Source organism: Staurois parvus, unplaced genomic scaffold (assembly GCF_062004578.1).
Source record: "Staurois parvus isolate SC_StPar_1 unplaced genomic scaffold, SC_StPar_1.0 ptg000775l, whole genome shotgun sequence".
NCBI lineage: Eukaryota > Metazoa > Chordata > Amphibia > Anura > Ranidae > Staurois > Staurois parvus.
This window is the reverse complement of record NW_028318571.1, coordinates 753005-778791: the sequence shown is the minus strand read 5'-3', so window position 1 is coordinate 778791 and position 25787 is coordinate 753005. Positions and strand designations below refer to the sequence as shown.

The 25787-nt window shown below is 41.4% G+C and overlaps 1 protein-coding gene across 1 annotated transcript in view; it reads left to right on the top strand.

The window, feature by feature from the left end:
• Positions 1–25787, top strand: part of MARCHF6 (membrane associated ring-CH-type finger 6) — a gene marked incomplete at its 5' end in the record, with an annotated part of 388473 nt that overhangs the window by 88164 nt on the left and 274522 nt on the right. The window contains one exon of the mRNA XM_089654544.1: positions 18914–18983. Coding sequence (XP_089510670.1) covers positions 18914–18983 — 70 coding nt within the window. The remainder of the gene's footprint in view (positions 1–18913; positions 18984–25787) is intronic.

The window sequence follows — 25787 nt, the reverse complement described above, 5'->3', positions numbered from 1 at the left end:
AATGTTCATGTGAAAACTGATCTCATCTTAATATGGTAAACATATTATGTCAAAATAAAATGTACACACAAAAAAAAAACAATATATCTGATGAATGAATTATTTCATCAGTAGTCAAAAGTCAATTGTTTTATAAGTTCTTCCTCTATGAGATGCCTTGAGATGTCTTGTCTTCTTCTAGCGCTCTGTAAAGTTAAAATAACTTTATTGAACATAAAAAGAACAACAAAAACAATGATGAATGAAATTCTTGTTGCACAGCTTCTTCCAGAATAAATTTCCTTCTTGGAAAATGTATTATCATCTGAAAGGTTTAGAAATATTTGAATTTTCTTCCTTTAACAGTTACTCTTAGGTCATTTCCTGTAACAGAAATGCAGTATCATTATTTTGGCATTGATAATTTTACATGGATTAATCCTCTTACATTTATCTGTTAATATTACATATCATAATCACAAACATTTCTAGTCATGACATGTAAGACATATTTTCATTATAACACTTCTTATTGACTTGTAGTGTTCTATTTTAGAATGCGGGCACTTCCGCCTAACAACACTAGGGTTGCTGATGCAAATCCCAACCATGGCATCACCTGCCTGGAGTTTGTATGTTCTCCCTGTGCTTGTGTGGGTTTTCTCCAGGTACTCCGGTTTCCTCCCACACTCCAAAGACATGTTGGTAGGAGAATTGGCTCCTATCTAAATTGGCCCTAGTATGTGTATGTATGACTGTGAATTAGGGACCTCAGCTTATACACCTCTTGAGGGTTAGGGACTTATGTGAATGTACAATATATGTAAAAAGCACTACATAAATTCACAACGCTATATAAGTACCTGAAATAAACAAAAATAAATATAACAGGACGCTACATCTCCATTATTGGTCATGATTCAAAACCTTGGTTTCAAAACCAAAGAAAGGTTTTGTATCAACCCAGAGATGACAAAGGATTATGCCTTTGATCTTATCTCTATAAAATTGGAAATATGCGTAGCTGTTTTTTGTGTTGACTTACTTCTTGTAGTGTAAGACTGATCTGCAGTAATACATACAGGTATCAAACTTTTCTCAGTTCCTATGTTGAAAACATGAGGTACAAACTTCTCACTTACAGCTGTACAAATATGTGTTGGTATGTTTTCCTGAAAATGTCTTCCTGTTACATCTATCTGAATGTGTTTGGAAGACAGTGTTTTGTACCATATAGGATAATTTTCACGATAATTGTCTGTTGAACCATCTTCCCCTAGGAGTTTCAGTGATGAATCAGGTGTCTGTAATATGATCTTACTTGATCTCACAATGTATTCAGTTATTTTGACTGCAAAGAAAACACTTAACAATTTTTTCATATGTGCATCAAAGTTTTTCTCCATATTTGTCAAAGTTCTTGAGAAGAAACCTATTATTTTCTGATTACCTTCTTTTAATTGTGACAAAGTTGCTGAGATTGCATTATTGGAAACATTGGTTTCTAAAACAAAAGGAATTTTACTACAAAACTCAACAGTATTTAATGTAGTAGCATTCTGCAAATCCCATTTCAATAGTTCAAAAGCTTCTTTCTCAGTTTGATCCCATTGTTCCAATACACCATCTTTTTGTCTCAAACGATCAAATAATGATCTAGACTTCTCTGCAAAATTGGGTATAAAATCTTTACAATGATTTACTTCACTCAAAAACTGACGCAAAGCCTTGCGATTTGTTGGAATTGGATAAGCAGAAATAATTCTAACTTTTTCTTGCAACAACTGTCTCTGTTCATGACTAATTTGCATATGAAGGAATTCCACCTGTCTTTTCATCAACTGAACTTTCTCTGTGTTCAATTTCAATCCTGCTGTTTGTAACAACGTAAATATTTCAGACAAAAGAGTGATATGTTCAGTTATATTTTGTGTAGACAAAAGAAGCTTGTCTACATGCTGGACAATACATTCTGGCCTAGAGAATTTAGATAATATTTTTCCCAAATACTCATGAACAATGCCATCACTTAAATCTAAGCCTGGGGCTAATCTTGTGAATGTATAAGTTTCTTTGTTGAAGCTAAAGGCAAGTTTATATTGACAACTCTTAGCTAATGGTACTGACAAATGGCTATTGGCGATTTCAAGTACAGAGAATATTTTGGCCTTGGCATCCAGATGTGACATTATGTTACAATCAGGAACAATAGATTTGTTATTTGTGATGCATTTGTTCAATGTCCTGAAGTCAACTGATAAAGAATATGAATTATCAGCTTTGATAGGCCAAATACAATTATTCACCACTGATTGTACTTTCTTTAAAACTCCTTGCTGTAAAAACTCATCTACAATGGAAGAAATTGGATTAATTGATTCTAATGGCAATTTGTATTGAGGTTGAGGCTTAGGGTCTCTACCTTCAATGTCAACTTCAAAATTTGTAAACAAACCTACATCATTTTTGCTTTGACTCCAAAGATCCTTATGTGATATAACCAATTGTTCCAATTCAAGATTGGTTCCTGTATGTGGCCATTTATGATCTGAAGACATGTCAGCAGTTGCTGTACAAATACTTCCAACATTACAGTACATGGAAGAATCAATTAATGTTGATTTGGGCCTTCCACATTCATCCAATAAAATTGGAGCAACATATTCCAACGGTAAGGAAGAAGAATCTCGATTTGATCCTGATTTAAATGTCGGCAATGGCAATAAACCATTCCTATTAATGACAACAGCACTGTTTACCATATTGTTTAAGCTGTTGTTGACTCTCAGTGAACTGATCTTTTTAACTTCTGAGGCATAAGGCAACTCAGACAGACTATTGTTGGAACATGGAGGAGCAGATTGTTCAGAAATTATATTTTGGTCTTCTAATTCCAAAGCTTTTCTTTGTAAATCTAATTTATAATGAATACAATCTCTTTTCAAATGACCAAATCGTTTACAATAGAAACAAATAGTATTTCCTGTCTGCTCTGAGACTCTCGTCCTGCCTGTGACGTATTCATCATCATAACTGGGTGTGGCTAAGCACATGGTCTCTTTCTGTTCTCCATTTTGAACAATTAAACTTTCCTTTTTCTGATTATTTAATTTAAGTTGTCTCCTAACTGTATCAATAACTTTGGCTGCGTGATCTAAATCATTTTTTCCAGTAGCAATAATAAAAGATGCTGAATCAAGATACTTGAATTTTTTAACAAAAGCATTTACCATAGAAGGAGTCTCATTGTCTAAATTAAATATCATTTTGTATACTTTAGAAAATCTATTTTTAAATTCAAAAGGATCATCATTAATCGTAGCTCTTAAGGAGTCTAAGATTTCCAAAGAAGGAATTTCCTGTCCAGTAGTAAATTTCAATAATTGACGTAGTCGGTCTGATGCATTGCTATGCATTTCCTCATCGTCCTCAATATATGGCGTTTTGATTAATCTACATGCCATAACGCTGGGGAGCCATAAACAGAATAGAAAATTTCTTTGCTCCTGATTTAAACAAAAATTATTACAAAAATTTTCATAAACCTCCATGTTATAGAAAGCATCGGCGTCCATATCATAGGCTGGCATATCCTTCAAAATTTTCATGAGCTGATCAAGAATTTTAAGATTAAGTTTTGCAGCTTTATCCCTTAATTTTCTCTTACACATTTCTTCCTGATTGGTAGGATCTCCTTCTATAGACTGGATCTCTGGTACAAAAGATTTTTGTTTCTCTGCCTTAGTATTCACACAAATTCTTTTTACATCATTCTGCAGGTCAGATAACTGAATGTCTTTTGTTTGAATTGCACTTTGCATATCATCTATTTGCTCAGTCAAAATCTGGCAATTAGCACATACACTGTTCTGATCTTGCTGCATTACACAAACAGCAGTCTTAGGAACATCAAAAATCATGGCGTTAAAAACATGAACTAACTTCATTACATTTCTAACTTGTTTGCTCAGTTTCTTAAAGGAAAACTTAGATTTTTCTATCTTAATATTAGCCTGTAAGCACTCATTATACATGTACCGCCAAAGTTCATTATCTTTAACAAATGTAGACAGATTCTTGAATTCTAACTTACTCTCTCTAGATAATTCATCAATAAAATCCATTACTTACCAATTAAGAAGGTCTTTCTTTACATAACGCGTCTTTTCTCTCTTGGCGGGAAATGACATCACCAAGGAACAGCGTTTCTTGCAATTGCGCAAAATTCTCACCAATTCTGCATTTAGGTTCTCGATTATGCCGACGATTCATCTGTTGCAGACTTTTACTTCTCCTGAAAGCTTGACTTCATATTTTGTTGACTTACAAACAGCGTCCCTCTCAGCAAGATGAAAGAGAAAAAAAGTCAAAAATAAGCGATCGGCGGAAACGAATCGAACTGGAGGCTCGCCACTGTAAAATATCGTATTGTCTCGATATTTTATTAACTTGTATTGATGAGAAATGTTCAAATAGAAAGTCCTTCCAATTCTTGCATAAACTCAAAAAGATGATTTAATTATAATGTTGCATAAAATTAGAAATAAAATATTGGAATACAGAATGTTTAAATAAAGTCCAAAAAGTATAATTAAGTTCTTAATAATAAAATTGTATGTAATTGTGTGTGTATAATATGAATGTGTGTGTATATGAGCAAACAGCTCCCTTCGCCTTGCTGCCCAAAGAATGTGTGACTAAAACCTTTGTCCTGCTCTAGAAAAAGCAATCCAGCCCCCACCAACCTAAAAGTGGGTTGGTATTCTCTTGTAGTCCCACTAAGATAATTGCTTCTCTCAAAGTCTGAGTGTAACTTTATCTCTTACATAGATGGGGGAGGATGGGGGAAGGTATAGCTAATTGCTCTCATATGTGGCTTGAATGTAAAGGAAAAACCCAAGATATATGTTCACAGACTATGAAGTCTAATTACTCACTTTTCCCAATCTAGAACAAAGATAAATATAATAACTCAATTATTCTATTAAGATCCAACTCATTCATACTTATGTTAGTACTGTTAATAAGAAGATATTAGGTATTGGGTTAAGGAAAGCTTCTAACAACAACATAGTTGTCATGGTGTAGATGACACCTTTTCCTCAGGGGTTGGGACTTTCTTGCAGTGGGAGGCATGTATCCAAGTGTTCTTCCCGGCCACCTTGTCAGAAGTGGCTGTGGTCAGCAGAACTTGGAATGGACCATCATATCTTGGCTTAAGGGAATGTTTCCTCATAAATGTCTTTACTAATACCCAATCTCCGGGTAATAGGCTGTGAGTTCCTATATCTGACTCAGAATCTGGAATGGAGAAAACACTTGGACATAGATACGGGTTAATTCACGTGATAATACAGTCACATAATCAGTTAACACATCAAATTGTAATTGCAACTGTTGTGGAAAATGACAACCAAGTCTGGGGGCTGAGCTAAACAAAATCTCATAAGGGGATAGGGAGTGTTCTCCTCTTGTTGTGTATCTGACACTAAATAGGGAAATAGGCAGACTGTCTGGCCAACTCATGCCAGTCTCTTGGGCTACTTTTAGCATTCTTTCTACTTTCCCACTACTTTGGGGGTGATAGGGGGTATGGAACGCCAGAGTGACTCCTAATGCCGCCCATATTCCTTTGGTTACTGAAGCTGTGAAGGCAGGGGCCCTGGTCACTCTCTATCACCTCTGGAAGCCCATATCTGCATACAACCTCAGTGAGGAGTTTCTTCGCAGTTGTTTTAGCAATCATGTTAATTACAGCAAAGGCCTCTGGCCAACTGGAAAACATGTCCAACACCACTAGGGTGTACTCAACCACCCACTCTTTGGCATCTGGATATGATCAATTTGTATCCTTTGAAAAGGGTATAGGGGTTTGGCCAAGTGTTTCTGTGGTGTCTTCTCTGTGCGTCCCGGATTGCATTTTGCACAGATGGCACATGTTCTGCAAAAATTGTTCATCAATGCGGTGATTCCAGGCGCTATATAGTACTTGTTGATAAAAGAGTTCATGAGGCTCTTTGACAGATGGGCTGCTTCGTGTGCCCAGTGGACTACAGCTGGAAACATATTCTTGGGTAAACAAAGCCTCTTGTTGCACTCAAACAGACCGTCTTTGAGAATAGCTCCTCTCTGTCTCCAGCTCTCTTTTTCTTCTGGACTTGCTGCTTCTTGGAATTCCTTGAGGTAGTTTCTGTCCACAGGTAAGGTCTGTAAGGTGAATATTGGTTCCCACTCTCCGGTCATCTTTCCTTCCATTTCTGGTGGTCCCATGGCCGCTCGTTTTGCCGCCAAATCTGCCAGATTATTGCCTTTGGCTTCTGAGGAGTTTAATTTCCCATGAGCTTTTACCTTCAGAATAGCCACTTGAGTGGGTAGAAGAAGTGCTTCCAGCAATCGTCCAATGGCTGTTCCATGTCTTATGGACGTACCTGCCACAGTCATAAATCCTCTTGTCTTCCATATGGGACCGAAATCATGGGTGTAGATATTGGCTCTCTTACCTTCTTCCATCTTACACGCTGTAGTGAGGGCTTGAAGCTCTGCTTCCTGGGCAGATAAAGTTGGTGATAATGCTCCTGCTTGTAAAATTTCAAATTCCGAGGTCACCGCATAACCTGTTTGATACTTGCCTCCTTCATCTGCATATCTGGAACCATCAACAAAGAAAGTGAAGTCTGGATCCTGCAGAGGTGTTTCACTCACTGTGGGGAGATGGAAGGTTTCCATTTTCATCACTTCAAGACAATTATGAGGCTCAGTGGCTCCATTATCCTCTCCACTTTCTTCATTACCTTCATTACCCCCCTCAGCAATTGGGAGGAGAGTGGCCGGATTCAGGGTTTGGCAACGTAGGAGAGTGACGTTATCAGGAATTTGGAGGGAACACTGTAGTCTAAGATGCCTCGCTGTGGACAAATGTTTAGGTTGGACTTGGTTTAAAATGGCAGCAATGTCATACGGCGCCAGAAGAACAAGTTCATGTCCCAGTACGATATCAGAGGTCTTATCCAGCAGAGCTTGAGCAGCAAAAACTGCACGCAGACACGAGGGTGCTCCTCTAGCCACTGGGTCTAAACGGCATGAGTAGTAGCCTACGGGTCGTAGGCAGTCGCCATGAGACTGGGCCAATAATCCTGTGCCATGGCCTTGGCGTTCAGACACGAACAGTTTGAAAAATTTCTCATAGTCTGGTAGACCTAGGGCTGGGGCTGAAGAAAGTAAGCATTTTAGAGCCAAAAAGTTGGAGGCGGCCTCTTCGGACAGATGGAAGGGCTCAGACTTGAGAGCATCGTAGAGTGGTTGCATAAACCAAGAAACATCAGGAATCCATGACCTACAGTAGGATGTGAGGCCAAGAAAGGCGTGGAGTGGCTTCTGGCCTAATGGCAGTGGCAGGTTTTGGATGGCCTTAACTCTTTCCTCCGTAAGATGCCTTGTTCCATGTAAGAGGCAGTGGCCCAAGAACATGACTTTTGTAGAGCACCATTACAACTTCGGTTTAGAGGCCTTACAGCCTTAGTGTGCCAAGTAACATAGTAAACTCTCCGAGGCTTCTTCAGCCGTGGGCAGCTCATCAGCACAGAGGAGAAAGTCATCCACATATTGAAGAAGGACCACTGCCGAATGTTCCTTTTGCCACGTGTCCAGTATGGTGGTCATGGCTTTGGCGAACTGGCTCGGAGAATTTTGCGCCCCTTGTGGCATAACTGCCCAGGTGTATTGCTGCCCCTCATGGGTAAAAACGAAAAAGTATCTACAGGAAGGATACAAGTGAACGCTGAAGAATGCATTTGCCAGGTCCACCACGTTGAAGTACTTTGCTGTTGGAGGTACCCCTGTGAATAAAGTGTTGGGATTTGGGGCAATAGGTGTCTCTAAGACGGTGGCTGCATTTACTGCTCGGAGGTCCTGTACCATCCTGTACTTCTCTGGTTCTCCTTTGGATGTCTTCTTTTTTACCGGGAACAAAACTGTGTTACATGGAGAGGTACAAGGTATGAGTGCACCATTTGCCACAAGGGACTTGACCTGCTCTGAAATGGCCTCGGATTGCACTGGTTTCAGTGGGTACTGTGGTTTCCTGGGTAGGGGAGCTCCAGGCTTCAGTTCCTCCATAATTGGGGGTACCTTTTAAACATCCAATATCTTCGGGTCCTGTGGACCATAGGCAACTTGGGATTCTGCTCAGCACATCCGGCGATACGTAGAATGTACCATTGACTTGTAAGACCGAACACACTGGGTAGAGGCAGCTCACTCGTTGGCCTTCCAGTTGTCTAATTTGGTGTACCAATATGGCCGCCTCCAGGAAGTGTACTGGGCTGGGCAGGAAGTGACAATGCAGGTGCAGCAAGATGGCTGCCGTCAGGAAGTGCACTGGGCTGGGCAGGAACTGACAATGCAGGTGCAGCAAGATGGCTGCCATCAGGAAGTGCACTGGGCTGGGCAGGAACTGACAATGCAGGTGCAGCAAGATGGCTGCTAGTGGGAGGTGTACTGGGCAGGGCTGTTCCTGGCCTCCTTTGTTCTGAATTCTATCGTCATAGGGCGGTGGTTTTAGCACACTTCCATTTTCAATTTTATGATACACATACATTATACAATCGCCATTTTCTTGAATTTCTTCCAACCATCCTTCTTTATGCAACGCTTTTGCAGGGTTTTGTTTGTACCAAGCTTCTGTCACATTCAGCAAACCTTTATCACATAAAATTCCTCTCTGTTCCTACATTAATTTACGCCAGTCCTTGGCTGAAGTCAGGCAACGCTGACCTTCAGCTTACAAACTTTCGCTACTTTAGATAACTTTTTAACTGCTTCACTTCCTTCTCTTTCTCTGCAACCAGGTCACGTGCTAACATTCCTTTCTAGGGGTCTTATCAGCATCTGACCCATCTCCTCCCCCCTTCTCTGTCCTTCCTAACAGAAATCTAAGACACTTCACAGGCTACTGTCCAGACTTTCCTTAACCCTTAACAAACCCCAACCTTCTGTTATGAATGGCGAAACATTAACTCACAGACACACATTTAGGACATAACATAGCAGTCTATCTTGGTGGGCTATGAGTACAGATCACTGAGTAACTCTTCCTAGCGCCAAACATGGCTAAGGCACCCCGCTGCCACACTACCGTGACGCGTACCCGACACCTCCTCTCTTGTGGTCAACACACAAGGTTACCACACACCCAAGAGAAATTATGTGTCAAAACCCTCAGTAGGTTCACTCCTCTTCCACCTCAAGACTGATACATAAAAACAAACACACAACAGAGAACCAGGCAACAGATAAGCAGTGCAGGTAGATTTAAATAAACTCTGGGCAAGCAATGTTACCTGCCTTCAGTGACCTTAAGCAGCTGTACTAGGCACAGGAATGAATCAACAAGGACAGGATAAGCACTGGTAAGATAGCAAAATATATCTTACCATGCTCTGAGAGGTGATCAGGCTCTCCCAGTCCTGTGAGTTATTCCTCACGCCCTGTCAGGTCGGCTGTCCGCGGGTTCATGACCCAGAGTTCCCGGGTTTCGGCATCAGCTGATTTAGTCAAGGACTGAATCGTCCAGTGCTTATCTGTTCCTGTCCTAATTTATCATTCTAGCTTTGGAATGTGCGCACACTGGAAGAGACTCACGCTGACACACAAGTTCAGTCTATGAACACTTCTAGTTTATTATAATGAGAAAGTGAGCTTATATATGCAAAATGATGCGAAAGTCATGTGACAACAGCATAAGCATTATATTAGTCTTTGATTGGTCATTTCCACACGAAAACAATCTCCTTCATGGTATAGGTGTGATCTTCTTCCAAGTCTTATCTATAGAAAGAAAAACATTCTTTTGTCTTCCAAATCACACGGTGGGAGGGGGTCTGTGTGTTTGAGCAGACATTTCTTAAGCAAGGATTTCTAATAGTACCACAACGCCCAGCAGGCAGAAAATATTCACACAACATATGTATTAAAGTATAAAAGTAAATATTTATAAAACTTATAGAAATAGCGTATATATATATATATATATATATATATATATATATATATATTCAATAGGAAACGAAATAGGCATTTTACCAAATCCATCACACCCCACTGACAGCTGTCATTATGGAGAGTGGGAGGGCTGGTAAATGTGTTTGTCAGCCTTCCGCCCCCCCGCTTTCCATCCTGACAGCTGTCAGTGTCTGCAGCCGACAGGAGGATAAGGAGGGAGAGCTGGCTAGCAGTGCTGCATGGGGTGGATCAGGGTGCTGTGGGGGATTGGGGGGGCAGGGTGGTTACACTGAAGGGGGAGATGCATCTGTCAGCAGTTCTCCCTCCTCACCCCACTTACTGCTGTCATGATGGAGAGGAGGGGGGGCTGGTAACCATAGGAGAAATCAACTAACAGTTGACCTTGGAATATTTAGTAGCAAGGAAATTTCACAAATGGACTTACTGCACAGGTGGCAACTTATCACGGTACCAAGCTTGAATTCACTACGCTCCTGAGAGCAACCCATTCTTTCCAAATGTTTGTAGAAGCAGTCTGCATGCCTAGGTGCTTGATTTTATACACCTGTGGCCATGGAGGTGAATGGAACACCAGAATCCAATGTGTTGGAGGGGTGACCCAATACTTTTGGCAATATAGTGTGTGTGTGTATATATATATATATATATACACACACAGTTGAGCATAAATGAGTACACCCCTTTTGAATAGTAAGATTTTAATCAATATCTCAATGAACACAAGAACAGTTTCTAAAATTTTGACAAAACTGAGTTTTGTAGAACATTTGTTTAGCTCATCACATGAAAGTAAGGTTAATAACATAACTTAGATTACAAAATCTTCAGTTTTACTCAAATTAGTTGATGCAAAAATGAATACACCCCACAACAAAAACTGCCCCATCTAGTATTTTGTATGACCTCCATAATTTGTAAGGGCAGCATCAAGTCTTGTAGGCATGGAATGAACAAGTTGGCGACATATTGCCACATGTATCTTTTTCCATTCTTCAAGAACGACCTCTTTTAGATGCTGGATGGAGAGTGATGCTCAACTTGTCTCTTCAGAATTCCACATTGATTGTGTTCAGATCTTGAGACATACTTGGCCACTGAATCACTTTCACCCTGTTCTTCAGAAATGCGACAGTGGACATAGATGTGTGTTTTGGATCATTGTGATGTTGGAAAAGTGTACAACGATCAAGGGCATAGAGTGATGATCGCATCTTCTCTTTCAATATAGAGCAGTACATCTGTGAAGTCATGATGCCATCATTGTAATGCAGCTCCCCGACACCAGCAGCACTCAAGCAGCCCCACAAATGTTTCACTGTAGGCATCATGCATTTTTCTTTGTACTCCTTACCTTTACAACGCCATACAGTTTTGAAGCCATCAGTTTCAAAAACATTTATCTTGGTCTCATCACATTTTCAGGATGAGCCCTGGCAAATTCTAGGCAGGCTTTTTTCTGCATGGGCTTTAAGAGAGGCTTCCTTCGTGGACAACACGCATGCATGACATTCTTTTGCAGTGTATGCTGTGTTGGGTCATGGGAAACAATCACCCCAGTTTGACTTTCTACTTCTTTAGCTAACTGTAGTGAACTTGCATGGCGTTTTACTTCAACTCTTCTCATCAGAAGACATTCCTCTCGAGGTGTTAACTTCCGTGGACGGCCTGGATGTCTCTTTGAGATGGTTACAGTTCCATCTTTGTTACATTTTTGTATCACTTTTGCTACAGTATTCTGACTGATAAGTAAAGCTTTGCTGATCTTCTTGTAGCCTTTACCTTTCTTGTGTAAAGAAATAATTTTCTTTCTCAGGCCTTGTGACATTTCTCTTCCATGTGGTGCCATTGCTGACAGCATGAAATGGGAAGGGGTTTTCTTTGTCAAGTAACGCCCTTTTGTAATAAACTGTCTGCTAGACACTTGATTAATGAATAATTAGACTGACCTATAGTTGAATTCATGTTAATTAGGATTTTGTTGTCTAAAATTTAGCTTTGCTCCTAAGATTTTCATTGGGGTGTATTCATTTTTGCAAGACGGTCTTGAATGAATTTGTTAGGAAAAATACTTTGTGTGCAAATTAACAAATCTTTTTTGCAATCAATGGCCCACGTTTGTGGGAGTATTTTATAGTAGCGTCCCATTGAAAATGTTGATTCAGAAAGGTTTTCTGACAAATCTGTTGGGGTGTACTCATTTATGCTGAGCACTGTGTATATACAGTGCTCGGCATAAATGAGTACACCCCAACCATGTTGCAAAAATGAATACACCCCAATGAAAGTCTTAGGAGCAATGCTAAATTTTAGACAAAATTCAAATTAATAAGAACAACTACAGGAGAGTCTGTTTATTCATTAAACAGGTGTCCAGCAGATAATTGATTATAAAAGGGCATTACTTACCAAAGAAAACACCTTCCCATTTCATGCTGCCAGCAATGGCACCACATGGAAGAGAAATGTCACAAGACCTGAGAGAAAATAATTTCTTTACACAAGAAAAGTGAAGGCTACAAGAAGATCAGCAAATGTTTACTTATCAGTCAGAATACTGTAGCAACAGTGATACAGAAATTTAATAAAGATGAAATTGCAACCATCTCAAAGAGACATCCAGGCCATCTACCTCGACAGGAGTGTCTTCTGATGAGAAGGGTTGAAGAAAATCGCCATGCAAGTTCACTGCAGTTAGCTAAAGAAGTAGAAAGTCAAATGGGGTGATTGTTTCCCATGACACAGTATGGCATACACTGCAGAGGAATGTCATGCATGGGTGTCATCCACGAAGGAAGCCTCTCCTAAAGCCCATGCAGAAAAAAGCCCGCCTAGAATTTGCCAGGGCCAATACTGAAAAAGAAGATGACTACTGTGACTCTGTACTCTGGAGTGATGAGACCAAGATAAATATTTTTGGAACTAATGACTTCAAAACTGTACGGTGTTGCAAAGGTGAGGAGTACAAAGAAAAATGCATGGTGCCTACAGTGGAGCATGGTGGTGGCAGTGTCCTCCTGTGGGGCTGCATGAGTGCTGTAGTGTCGGGGAGCTGCAATTCATTGATGGTATCATGTATTCACAGATGTACTGCTCTATATTGAAAAAGAAGATGCTATCATGACTTTGTGCCCTTGGTCGTCATGCACTTTTCCAACATGACAATGACCCAAAAACACACATCTAAGGCCACTGTTGCAAAGAACAGGGTGAAAGTGATTCAAGAGCCAAGTATGTCTCCTGATTTGAACCCAGTCGAACACCTATGGGGTTTTTGAAGAGACAAATTGAGTATCACTGCATCCAGCATTCAGGCACTAAAAGAGGTTGTTCTTGAACAATGGAAACAGATAGATGTTGCAATGTGTCACCAACATGTTCATTCTATGCCTTTAAGACTTGGTGCTGTCCTTGGAAATTATGGAGGTTATATAAAATACTAGATAGAGCAGTTTTTGTTTTGGGGTGTATTCATTTTTGCATCAACTAATTTGAGTAAAACTGAAGATTTTGTAATCAAAGTTAATTATTAACCTAGTTTTCATGTAGTGAGCTAAACAAATATTCTATAAAACTCAGTTTTGTCAAAATTTTGGAAATTGTTGTATAAGGTATGGCAGTGATCAGGACACTGGTATGGGGTATGGCGGTGAACAGGATGCTGGTATGGAGTATGACGGTGATCAGGATGATGGTATAGCGGTGATCAAGATACTCTTATGGGAACTGGCAATGATCAGGGCAGTGTTATGAAGTTGGGCAGGGATTAGGATGCTGGTATGGGGTATGGCGGTGAACAGGATGCTGGTATGGGGTATGGCGGTGATCAGGATATTCTTATGGGAATTGGCAATGATCACAGCAGTGTTATGAAGTTGGGCAGGGATCAGGATGCTGTTTTGGGGTACAGTGGTTATCAGTACTCTGATATGAGGTATAGCAATGTTCAGAATATTGGTATAGTGGTGATTAGGATGCTGGTTTGAGGTATGGCAGTGATCAGTACACTAGTATGGGGTATAGCAGTGATCAAGAGGTTGGTGTAGGGTATGGCAGTGATTAGGATGCTGGTATGAAGTATAGCGGTGATCAGGATGCTGGTATGAAGTATGGTGTTGATCAGGATGCTGGTATGAAGTATGGTGTTGATCAGGATGCTGGTAAGTGGTATGACGGTGATCAGGATGCTGATATGGCTGTGATCAGGATGCTTGTACAGCAGTGATCAGAACGCTGGTAAGGAGTATGTCGGTGATCAGGACACTGGTAATGGGGTATAGCATTGATCAGGAAGCTGGTATCGGGACAGGTGTGACAGGAGGCCTGGATGCTCTGGGGGCAGGCGTGCACTGTTATCTGAGCGTGTATATGCAGTGTGATAGGCAGAGTACATGCACAGCACTGCAGTAACAGTTCTCAGAGATCAGCTGTGAGAGGAGAGAAAATTTATGTCTACTTTCACTTTCTTATTTACTATATGATCTCTGATTAGATGCAATGATCACATGGAACAGGACCAATTTAATTGGTACCATACCAGCATCATGATCACCGCCAGTACCTGGTAATGTGATCCGCTGTATCCTAGGGGACACAGAGATTACCAGGCTCTCAGGTGCATGAAATGGGTACGTCCACTCGCATCGGCGCTGCTTCCGTCTGACTGTTTTATGTACATGGGCCGGGCGAGAAGCAGTTAAGCTATCAGAGCACTGAAAAATATCTTGGTAATGAGGGTTGTAACATGCTGACAGTGAGGTGTTTAACTGCTTCCCGACTGCCCGCCCGCAATGTACTACGGACAGGCGGCAGCTACAGGCAAAGCAACGTATGGGTACGTCGCTCTGGCTGTACTAACTCTCCATCTGTGACTGCTGGGTCCGGTGGACACAGCTGAATGAAGATCCTGGTGAATGGGACCTAGCGATCATGTGATCGCTATGCGATCTGATTCATAACAGCTCTGTGTCTCTGCTTATGAACTGTGATTGGCCCACAGCTGTCACATGATACATGGGGTCAATCACAGTACCATGTGAACAGCTTCAGCCAGTCACATCACTATTGTGAGCTCAGCCGATCACATCACTATCGTGAGCTGTCAAAAACCTAACTCGTTCATGAATGAGTTGGTTTCATGACAGCAAGCTTTGTATTGCAAGAGAAATGATCTTTATTTCTCCTGCAAAGCAAAGTGTAAAAAAAAAAAATCTCTGATCACCCCCTCCCACAGTAGTGCAATGTTATTATGGTAACATTGTACTATTCTGATAAAAGTATTTTTAAAAATAATAATTATAAAAAAAGTAAAAAAAAATTAAAAATACCATATTGCCCATTTAAAAAAAAAAAAAAAAAAAGAATTTAAGGGTTTTTTTTTTTTTTGTAACTACTTTGCGGGGAATCAGCGGCTCTAGGCAAAGCTACGTAATCTTGCATTGTTTTCTATCGTGTGAATGTGCCTGCACCCACCGCTGCCCCCCCCCCCCCCAGGGAGAACACTACACTGAGTAAAAGTACTACATTGTACACACACACCTTAGATTAGCACATTTAACCCTTTGATCGCCCCGTCACCCAGCCAGTGCCATTAGTACAGTGTCAGTATATAGAATTTTTCACTGATCACTGTATTCCTGCCATTAGTGACATCAGATAGCGTCAGGGTCACTAAGTGCCCCTCCCAGCCAGGGTCAGCTAGCGTTAGATTGCCCACACTCTATCACACTCACGCTATAGGTCGCTGATTTCCGCCATTACTAGTATAGTGTTTGTATAGATCAATATATTGATCATGAACAGAACTATACTAGTGCCTGCTTTGTATAGTGTCCCCAAAAACGCAGTGTTAGCAGGATCAGCCCCATTCGCTGCCAGCACTAGCGTTTAGCAGCTACGCTGTTTTTCATGGAAGATTTGTGCCAATTAATTGTGGGCCAAAACAATTTATACTCACAACAATACATTGCCGCCCACCCAAATTCAGCTCCTGCCAGACAATTCGCATGGAAACCTATCACGGTTTCTGAATTCAAACCTTTTTTGGGCCTAACCCTCAACACGAGCCTTACAAAAAAAGATTGAATTGCGGTCATATTGGTCCACAGACCCAATTCATCATATGCCCATGTTCCCTGCTGTTTCATATATGCCCAACATGGACCAGCAATGTTTGGTATGTCACTGGACTGTGAGTGGTTATACCTGGCAATGCCTGCAGTTACAGGCATCATCATGGTATCATTTTTTTCAGCTGGCAGTCGGCTTTCATGTACAAGCAATCCTAGAGGCCAATTAGCTGCTGAATAATTTTTTTTAGAAGCAGCAGGAAGAGATATTCCCCCTCTGCCCCTCCTGCTTTCCACAGATTTCCTGGGCTCTCCTGTCCCACAGGGGAACCCGAGAATGCAGCCGGCAGTTTCACTGGCTGAGCATAGAGCGGATCAGAGACCAGAATGGCTCCAATCATCTCTATGGTCTAAGAGACCGGAAGCTTTGAGCATTTCATCATTTCCGTTTTGCCGGACTTTAACAGTGCCATTTTTAAATTGGGAAAGCATCTGATCACACCGATCTTGGTGTGATCAGATGCTTTAAAGGCAGAGGAGATATCTAGAGTCTAATAGAACCCAGAATTCTCAAAAAAAATGTCATTTTTGAAAAATGTGTGGCAAAAAATAAATAATAGTTCCATGGACTCAACATGCCTCTCTGCAAAATCCTTGGAGTGTCTGCTTCCTAAAAAGGGGTCATTTAGGGAGGGTTGTACTGCCCTGGCATTTTATTTATATATATATATATATATATATATATATATATATATATACACACCATAGTTTGTAGACGCTTTATCGTTCACACAAACCAATTAATATAAATGTATTGGGGTTTTTTTTACCAAAACAATGTAGCAGAATACATGTTGGCCTAAATTTATGACTAACTTTGAGTTTATTGGATATTTTTTATAACCAAAAGTGAAAAATATCTGTTGTTTTAAAAATGTTTGGTCTTTTTTTGTTTGTAGCGCAAAAAGTATAAACCGCAGAGGTGATCAAATACCTCCAAAAGAAAGCTCTATTTGTGTGATAAAAGGACATAAATTTAGTTTGGGTACAACAGTGCACAACCACGCAATTACCAGTTGAAATATCGCAGTGCCGAACAGCACTGGTCATGAAGGGGGGTAAATCTTACAAACCGCAAGTGGTTAATGAATATACAGTATGTACAGAGCCACTACACAGCGGTTCTCAGACCTATGAAGTTTTTTTTGGAAACAAGTGAATTTTCATTCCCACCCAACCCATCTGTACATATTTTTTGGATTAGTCATACTTCTATAATCCTTTAATTCATCACTGAAACTGGAACATTAGAGGTAAACTAATAAACATCAGTCAAGCATCATCTCCAAGATCTCAACCCCAACCCAAGAACAGCGCAGTTCTGTTCCTGACATAGAGCGAGTGTTTTGTGTTTGTCAACATGCACCACGCTAGCTGCACAGTATACTGTATAATCCAATAGTAACATCTCTATGAGGCTTTAATAGTGGCTAATATGTTATTCTTGCTAATACTTTACAACCTTGCCTGGCATTTTGTTTCCATCAATCATTCATACATAATACAACTGCATATGCACAGCCATTCATCCAAGCAGGAAACCCCAGCACAGCAGTGAGCACAACCTGCACAGTAACCCAAATCCCACACAGCTGTAGCTGCTGGACAGCTTAGGACAATAACTGTTCTTACATCCCGGTTCAGCCCACTTAGCCACCCGCTGCTGACACGTGGAAGGCTGCTGTTTCTCACCGTACAGTATGAGGCTACCGTATGGCAGGTCATCCACAGTGGTGCACCCTCTCTGTACTGAGCGAGAAGGCTTCAAACCTCACACTTTGAGAAACACTGCATTATACCATTCCTTTAACCACTTGACCTCCGGAAGATTTACCACTATTAGAGCTTTCTTTTAGTGGTATTTGATCACCTCTGGGTTTTTTATTTTTTGCGCTATAAATGAAAACACACCAACATTTAAAAAAAACAAAAAAAAAAACAATATTTTTTACTTTTTGCTAAAAAAAATTTTTAATCAAATTTCTTTTTAAATTTAGGCCAAAATGTATATGTATAGTATAGCCATTTGTAGTTGCTAAAACTTTTGACCAGACCAATCAATAAATCAATATACGCTTATTGGGATTTTTATATATATATATATATTTTTCTATATATATTAGTAATGGCGGTGATCAGTGACTTATAGCAGGACTGCAATATTACGGCGGACAGTCTGACTCTGACACTTTGCAGGAACCAGTGACACTAATACAGTGATCAGTGCTAAAAATATACACCATCACTGTGTTAATGACACTGGCTGGGAAGGAGTTAAACATATAGGGCAATCAAAGTGTTAATGGTCTCTCTAACCAGTGTTTGTGTTTACTGTGTACCGTTTTTACTAGGCAATCTGCTAGATTTTATTCCTTGAATAACATCTAGCAGATCGCCGATGACATTACACAGCTCTGCCTTGTTTACATAGGCAGAGCTGTGTTATGTCAGTCTCCTCGTCGATCACCAAGTGTCAGTGCTCACCCATTGGCCGGCACCTGTTGATCAGCTTCTGCTGTGTCCAGTCACAGCAGAAGCGGCACTTCAACAGCAGGTGTGTTCCCCCCAGTGGTCAAAGTTCAAAATCTTGTTTATATACGTGATTTTGCACAGAACGTCTGCCCTGTAGCAGTAAATCTGCTATAGGGCGGACAGAAAGTGAATAATGTGAAAGTAATACACAACAATAAATAAGAGGAATTATATTGTAGAGTTCCATTTTGATTAGCAATTCATAAGTGAAAAATGTGTCTTGTGTTTACTCAGACATTTCTTTTTTTTTTCTCCAGATCCTTCTGTTGATAATTTTCATGTGTGTCACATTACTGATTGCTAGTCTAGTATGCCTTACATTACCAGGTAAGCATGTACCTTTTTCACTCTTAAAATACTTTAAAAATATTAGCTAAAGTGTTATATAATGTTGGAAGATGACACTCCAAGGTCATATGCTGGAAAAAGTGTCACAGTTGTCTCCTTCAATCCAAAAGTAACTGAAAGGGGTAGTCCATATTTGTGAAAATGCAACCACCAAAACACAGATGAATACTATTTCTTGTGAACCTTTCCTTACTAGAAAGTAAAGTCTAGATAGGCATAGATACATGCCAACACATACCTATGTACAGTTTATTCAGTGTCTTAGAAACCCCCAAACAAGTGGTGCTGCAATATCTGATTTGGAGGAAAAAGTTAAGGCTTAGCTGCCTTTTCCCAGTTCTGGTACTTCCTGTTGGCCATTGAGGCCATGTTAGAACATCATAGAAGATGTGAATGGGAAGTTCATCCTCAATTTTACTGGCAAAATGTACGATTTGCATAGAGATTACCTGGACACCAAAGATGCTGTGCAGAGATGTGTGTAAATTTGGGCTACATACTGTAAGTATTGCTTCCTGAGAGAGGATAGGCTTGTTTTTAAGTTATTTTTTTACTTTTGTTGATAACCATAACTAAATTATATTGGACATATTAAACTTAATGTTAGTGAAAGTTACCTGATACGACTGCACGTCCAGTTTGGTTCCTTTTTCTGAGGAAATGTAATTTATAGGAAGGCAACATGGCACCTGATCCACATGGTGCAGCTCAAACAGGGATCCACTGCTGCAGAAGAATAATTTAAAGCTGTGGGGGATAACAGAGATGGCGGGCACATGTGACTTACATTTCACAGTCACAGCTGTTTTTAACAGGGTCCTCTTTAGGGACTCCACCAAGGCAATTGGATTGGACAGAGCCCACAGGATTTAGGGGTCTAGCCCTCTGGCTGAGGGGACGCCGTGGGATACCCCTTGTAGGGTGCACTTTTTCAACATAAAGGAGGAAATTGTCCGCAAAGCATGGCATCTAGGCCCAGTCTGCTTCGACGGTTCATCTTCCTGTTCACTACAAGAAAAAGGTACAGATGCAACATAGCCTTAAACCGCTGTTGGAGAAGATTAGAAACATGGAGGCCACACACCGCTGGGGTTATCAATTCCATCTGCTTGTCCTCAAAGGAGATTTCTCCTTTACACTCTAGACCCCAACTTGGCTGCCTGATCTGTTTGCAATGCTCGATACCCCAGAGATTCCGGTTTCCTGGATCCTGCTGTTCTACCTCCACCCTGATCCAAGGAGGAATTCAGAATGAAGGAAAACACAGCAGAGGACTCGAACAAACCATCGCCCCCACTAGCCCTGAGTCCCGATTGTGGTTCCCTGACTGCCGGCTCGGAGTGAGTCTTACCGATGTTTGACTGTGCTGCTTTCACTTTTTTTTTCTTTCTCTCAGTTAATGTATCATCTGACTCCTGGACTCCCTCATCAAGGACAGCTAAGATTCCTGTTCTACGACCTGATGAACTTCGCTCTCAACCCTATTATCAATAGACTCTGCTTTTGTTGATTTCTTCATGTTTGTCAATTAGAGGACTCAGTCATGTGTTGATGCTGATATAGCCTGCTCCGGCAACCTGAAAGGACTCCGTCACTGTTTTTGCCAGGTTCTTTGCTCTTAGATAATGATACCCCTTGTGGGTGGTTAAATAATGTCCTCTCTTAGGCTTGTCAGTAGAGCTCTCACAGAGGTTATTTAGGTTTTTTGTCTGCCTAGCTGTTGTGTTTTAAGGGTTTACTATCCCTTCTCTATTACCTCACCTGGTTCTCCCTGTGGGCCATTGGTGTCTCCATTGGTGTCTCTTTACGGTATCTGCTTTTAAACAAGCCTCTTTGCCCTTTTTTATCTCTTACAGTTGTGCCAATATCCTACATTTGTGACCTTTTCCTATCTATTTTGAAAGCCTTGACCCCCCTCATGTGGCATGCCCGGAGATTGTCCTAGATATTCTCCCGTGAGCCCTGGGAGGAGGCTCTATTTACTGTACCCTCCTGGAACCAAACTCCTGTGCCTTGCTCTTTATCTCTTGTAGATTTGGCTCCCCTCTTGGGTGGTGGCACTTGTGTTCCAAGTCTGTTACTAAAGGAAGGGCTCTATAAATAAATTGCTCCGTGCAGGAGACCATAGAGAATGCCCATAGTGTAGTAGGTAACAAATCATTAATTTATTAGATCAAAAAACGAATTCGCAATTCCAAAATCCAAGAATCAGCAGAGTAAAATTCACATGGACTAACAGTCCAGCAATTAAGATGGCCGCCGGGCCTCCATGTGGCGCCGGCAGCATGACGTCACGGCATCTTTGGCTTCTAACGCATTTTGTGCGCACGCACTTCTTCAGAGGGTGGATACCAATTACGCCATGTAATCATTACACTCAATTTATAGGCAAAATGGCGCGTGCGCGTAACGTTGGCATTCTCTATGGTCTCCTGCACAGAGCAATTTATTTATAGAGCCCTTCCTGATCCTGCCAACTTTAAGCATCCAGAGAAGGGAGTCCCTTAAAGCAGGTTTCTACACCCATCCATCCCTTAAAGGGATCTCTGGCCAGTTGGATCCTGTTCCTACCCGTAAGCTCCTGACAATCACCACCACACCTAGGAGGAGGATTAGCCCAGATTAGGATGTTATCCAGTTCCTAAGGGGACCTTTGTAGTGTCTTTTAATGCATATTTACTTTACGCATCTGGTGAGTGCGTAATTTTACCACACAATTTGGAGCACTATTTGTGTATTCTACAGCTTATTTGCACATAGACCTGCACAGACTGTCACTTTATTGGCATACTCACAAACATTATTATTGTGTTTTTGCAGCACTGCACCTATTTATTTATTATATGTTTCTGAAGGTTTTTTTACTGGTTACCTTTGGTGTCCCAGCTGCTTACTAGAGAGCGCTCGCTTTTTCCACTTTATTTGGATGAATACACTGTCAGGCTCCGCACCGTTCACATCTTCACATGCTACACACTTTTTTTTCTTTTCTTTTTTTTTTTAATTGGGGGGGGGTCACTTGAATGGGCTGACCTATTCACAACAATTGCCCCTACATAGTTGATGGTAGATCTAAAGGAGATTGTACAATGAGATTATATAGTGTATGGCCACTTTTATACACCTAAAATTAATTAGTCAAGCTTTTGGTGCCATTAATTGTTAATGCCACCTAAAATGTGGAGGCAAAAACACATTTTGCCGTGTTAAAAACAAGTGTCATGCTACAAAGCACACAGTAAAAAACATGCAAAATGCAACACTCTAAACCGTCCCATGAGCTACTTGTCCCATGAGTTGGGTGTAGGGTAGCCATTGAAATCAATGACCTGCGCTATGCATGTCACAGGAAAAACAAGCCAATAAACAGTATTGTCCCACTATGTGCGTGAATGGGGCCAGAAAATGAAATTGGTGTGTTTACACAAGAACAAGGAGGCTTCATTCACATCTGCATTTTTCTGAACAAAAAATGTTTTCTTTGGGGGGCGTGTCCGGCTGGCTTCCTGCATGGTCACTCAGTAGCAGGGCTCCTCAGCCACCTCAGGCACAGTAGCGGCTACACACCGACCAGCTGGACACCGTCGCTTCACCACACAGGGTATAGTCCCTTGCTCCCTCTGGTGCGATGCCCAGCGCTGAAAAGCACCTGCTCAGCCACAAAGACTGATGGATTTCTATCCAGCGCGGGACAACCAGGATCCAAAATGGCACCAGCGGCCTGCAGAGCGGTCGCTTCGCTCCTACAGAGGAACAGACCGTATACACGCCTGATCAAGGCTCCTGATGCCTCTCTATGATGGGGATCCGGGTGAGTCTTCTACTCCCCTGTCACCCACTACACGAGACCCAGATTTGAGGAACCCACATGTACTACACCAGCCTGATATCGCCATTGCTTCTACATTACAGCTACAATCAGCCATAGAAGCATTTCCTGTATCAGACCAACTGGTATCAGAACAAGCTATGAAAAATATGCTTGTCACTAAGACAAACCCTGCATAGTGACATTGCTGCTGTAATAGCTCCACTTTTTAACAATATTCTTGAGCATGCTAAATGCCTGAACCATACTGAGAACAAAATGACAAAAATGTTCTCGGCTTATAATACTGTGGTAGACGCACATGCAGATTAAGCTAACGAGCTCCAACAACTAAAACTCAAGATAGCAGACCTAGAAGACCGCTTTAGGAGGAATAACATTAAGTTCCGTGGCATCCCAGAATCTGTCAACCCTGATACCCTATATACAACAACTAATGAAACACCTTATCCCGTCACTTAGTGATATCGAAGCAGCACTTGACAGAGCTCATAGAATCCCAAAACCATCTTTTCTACCAGTGTCAGTCCCCAGAGACGTGCTGGTCCAAGTACATTTTTACCACATCAAAGAGAAGCTTATGGTGGTAGCAAGGAACTAGTCATCCCTCCCCAGGTCTCACACAGGTGTCAAATTATATGTGACCTTAACCAAAGTGACATTATTCAACAGAAAAAAAGCTGATCTCCATCACCAAAGCTCTACACAATAATGGCATAGGATATCAATGTGGTATCCCCACTAAACTCATTAAACGACAGGGCAAATCTTTTAAAATTAGGAGTCTAGAGGACGGCATTGAAAACCTCAAAGAATGGAACATCCTACCTATAGAAGATTACCAGCGTACACTAAACCACCCTCACCACATGGAAGGGGACTGGACCTGATTGCGGCCTAACGCCTTGTTGGTTTCCTGCATTAAATCTACCTAATACCTGTTGCTGAAAGGCCTCGGCCTATTCCTCGTAATTTCCAGAATGATATCCTCACGTCGACATGGCACCCTGGTAATGCCATGGTTCCTACAATACCCCGTTCAACAGTAGCTATCAACGCTACCCATTCTTCTTGTATTTTGCCAAGATTTTTTTATCTTATTGTTATTTCTGTGTTTCCTGTTGGTATTACCTACTCCTACTATCTCAGATAAATTTCTGGCAATTCATATCACGATTCTCAAATATGCGTGGCCATACCAACTTACTTGAGAATCCCAGCTTCCATCTTCTGTACCAAATGAATACCATCTTCAAAACAAAGACATCTTTCTTGTTCAGGATGACAACTATAATCCCTCTTCAAGTGATATCTCCTTTCCAATCATTTTGCAACAATACCTACCACTATGGCACTTACAATAATGTCTCTCAATGCTCGGGGTCTTAACTCCCCTTATAAAAGATCACCAATTATCAGAAGCACATTCCCTATATGCAGACATTGTCTTCATCCAAGAGACACATTATGCTATCTCAAGACCCCTGTGTTTTAACATAAGGAACTTTTCCACAAAATTTCTAGCCTCGCACTACAAAAAGAAAAACTGCGATGAGAGACACGGTTAAATTCCATATAACATTTGAATTTGCAGACCCCCAGGGCCGCTTCCATAGCCTAGTTTGCCTTATCAACTATACCCAATATATACTAGTTAATGTCTAATGACCGAACTGAAACCAAATCCAATTTTGCAAAAACCTATATTCCCTAATCTTGACTCACAAGAAAGGCTGTCTAATTATCGGAGGAGACATCAACATAGTTATAAACATCATCATGGATTCGTCATCCTGCAAATGACCCTCTAATCATTCCCTAAACCACTTTCTGCACACCAGCAACCTCTACGACATGTGGAGATGCCACCAAGGATCAGAGAGAGATTACTCGTACTATTCTCCTCAACTGTCATACTCCAGAATAGACTTTTTCCTCTCGGATAAATGGACACTACAACAGATTTCGTCATCCACTAAAAGGTACAATAACAAGGACAGACCAATCACCAATATGCATCATGATTGGAATACCTAATAATAAATCTTCTGTCTCTCATCCCTGGAGACTAAATTCCACTTTACTAACAGACCCTACTTATTGGAGAACCATTGTGGAAGCCCATTCTCACTTCTTCAGTACAAATAGTACACCTGATATTTCCATAAATGTGTTATGGGCTACTTATAAGGTCTATATGAGAGGTATTCTGTGAGGGAGCGAGGAGCCAGACACACAAGGAGGTGCAATTAAAGGTAGGTTTATTATACAAAAACAAGACAGTGTCTATGCAAGTCCAACAGCAACAGCGAATGACTTGGTAGAACAGTAGCCAGGAAGGATGGTCGTCAGAGTCGGGGTCAGAACCCAGGAAGGATGATCGCCAGAACCGGGGTCAGAAGCCAGGAAGGATGGTCACCAGAGCCGGGGTCAGAAGCCAGGGAGGAGTCTTGCCAAAGCCGAGTCGGTATCCAGGAGAGCAATGAGAAACTAAACAGGAGCTTGCTGCTGTGCAACAGACAGGACACAAATTCAATGGACAGCTACAAACAGCAGACTTATATGTGATAAGCCGCCACCTCCTGGGGGAGGAGCCACAGGGGGCTGAAAGCATAAAGGATCCCACAATGCTTTGTAGACACCTACGATGGATGCCAGCACTTGGAGCAGCACAAGCCCTGAGGAAAGGTAGGACCTTGACAGTACCGCCTCCTCAAGGGCCCCTCCCCCTCCACGGCTCAACATAAGGCTTCTGGGGAAAGCGGGCGTGAAAAGCGCGGAGGAGGAACATCTGCGGAAGGAACCCAGGAACGCTCCTCGGGACCATAACCACGCCAATGGACCAGGAACTGCACCCGACCGCGGACCAACCGAGAGTCCAGGATGCGGCTCGCCTCATACTCCTCATGATCGTCAAGCCGGATAGGACAAGGCTGAGGCGGAGAGGCAGTAAA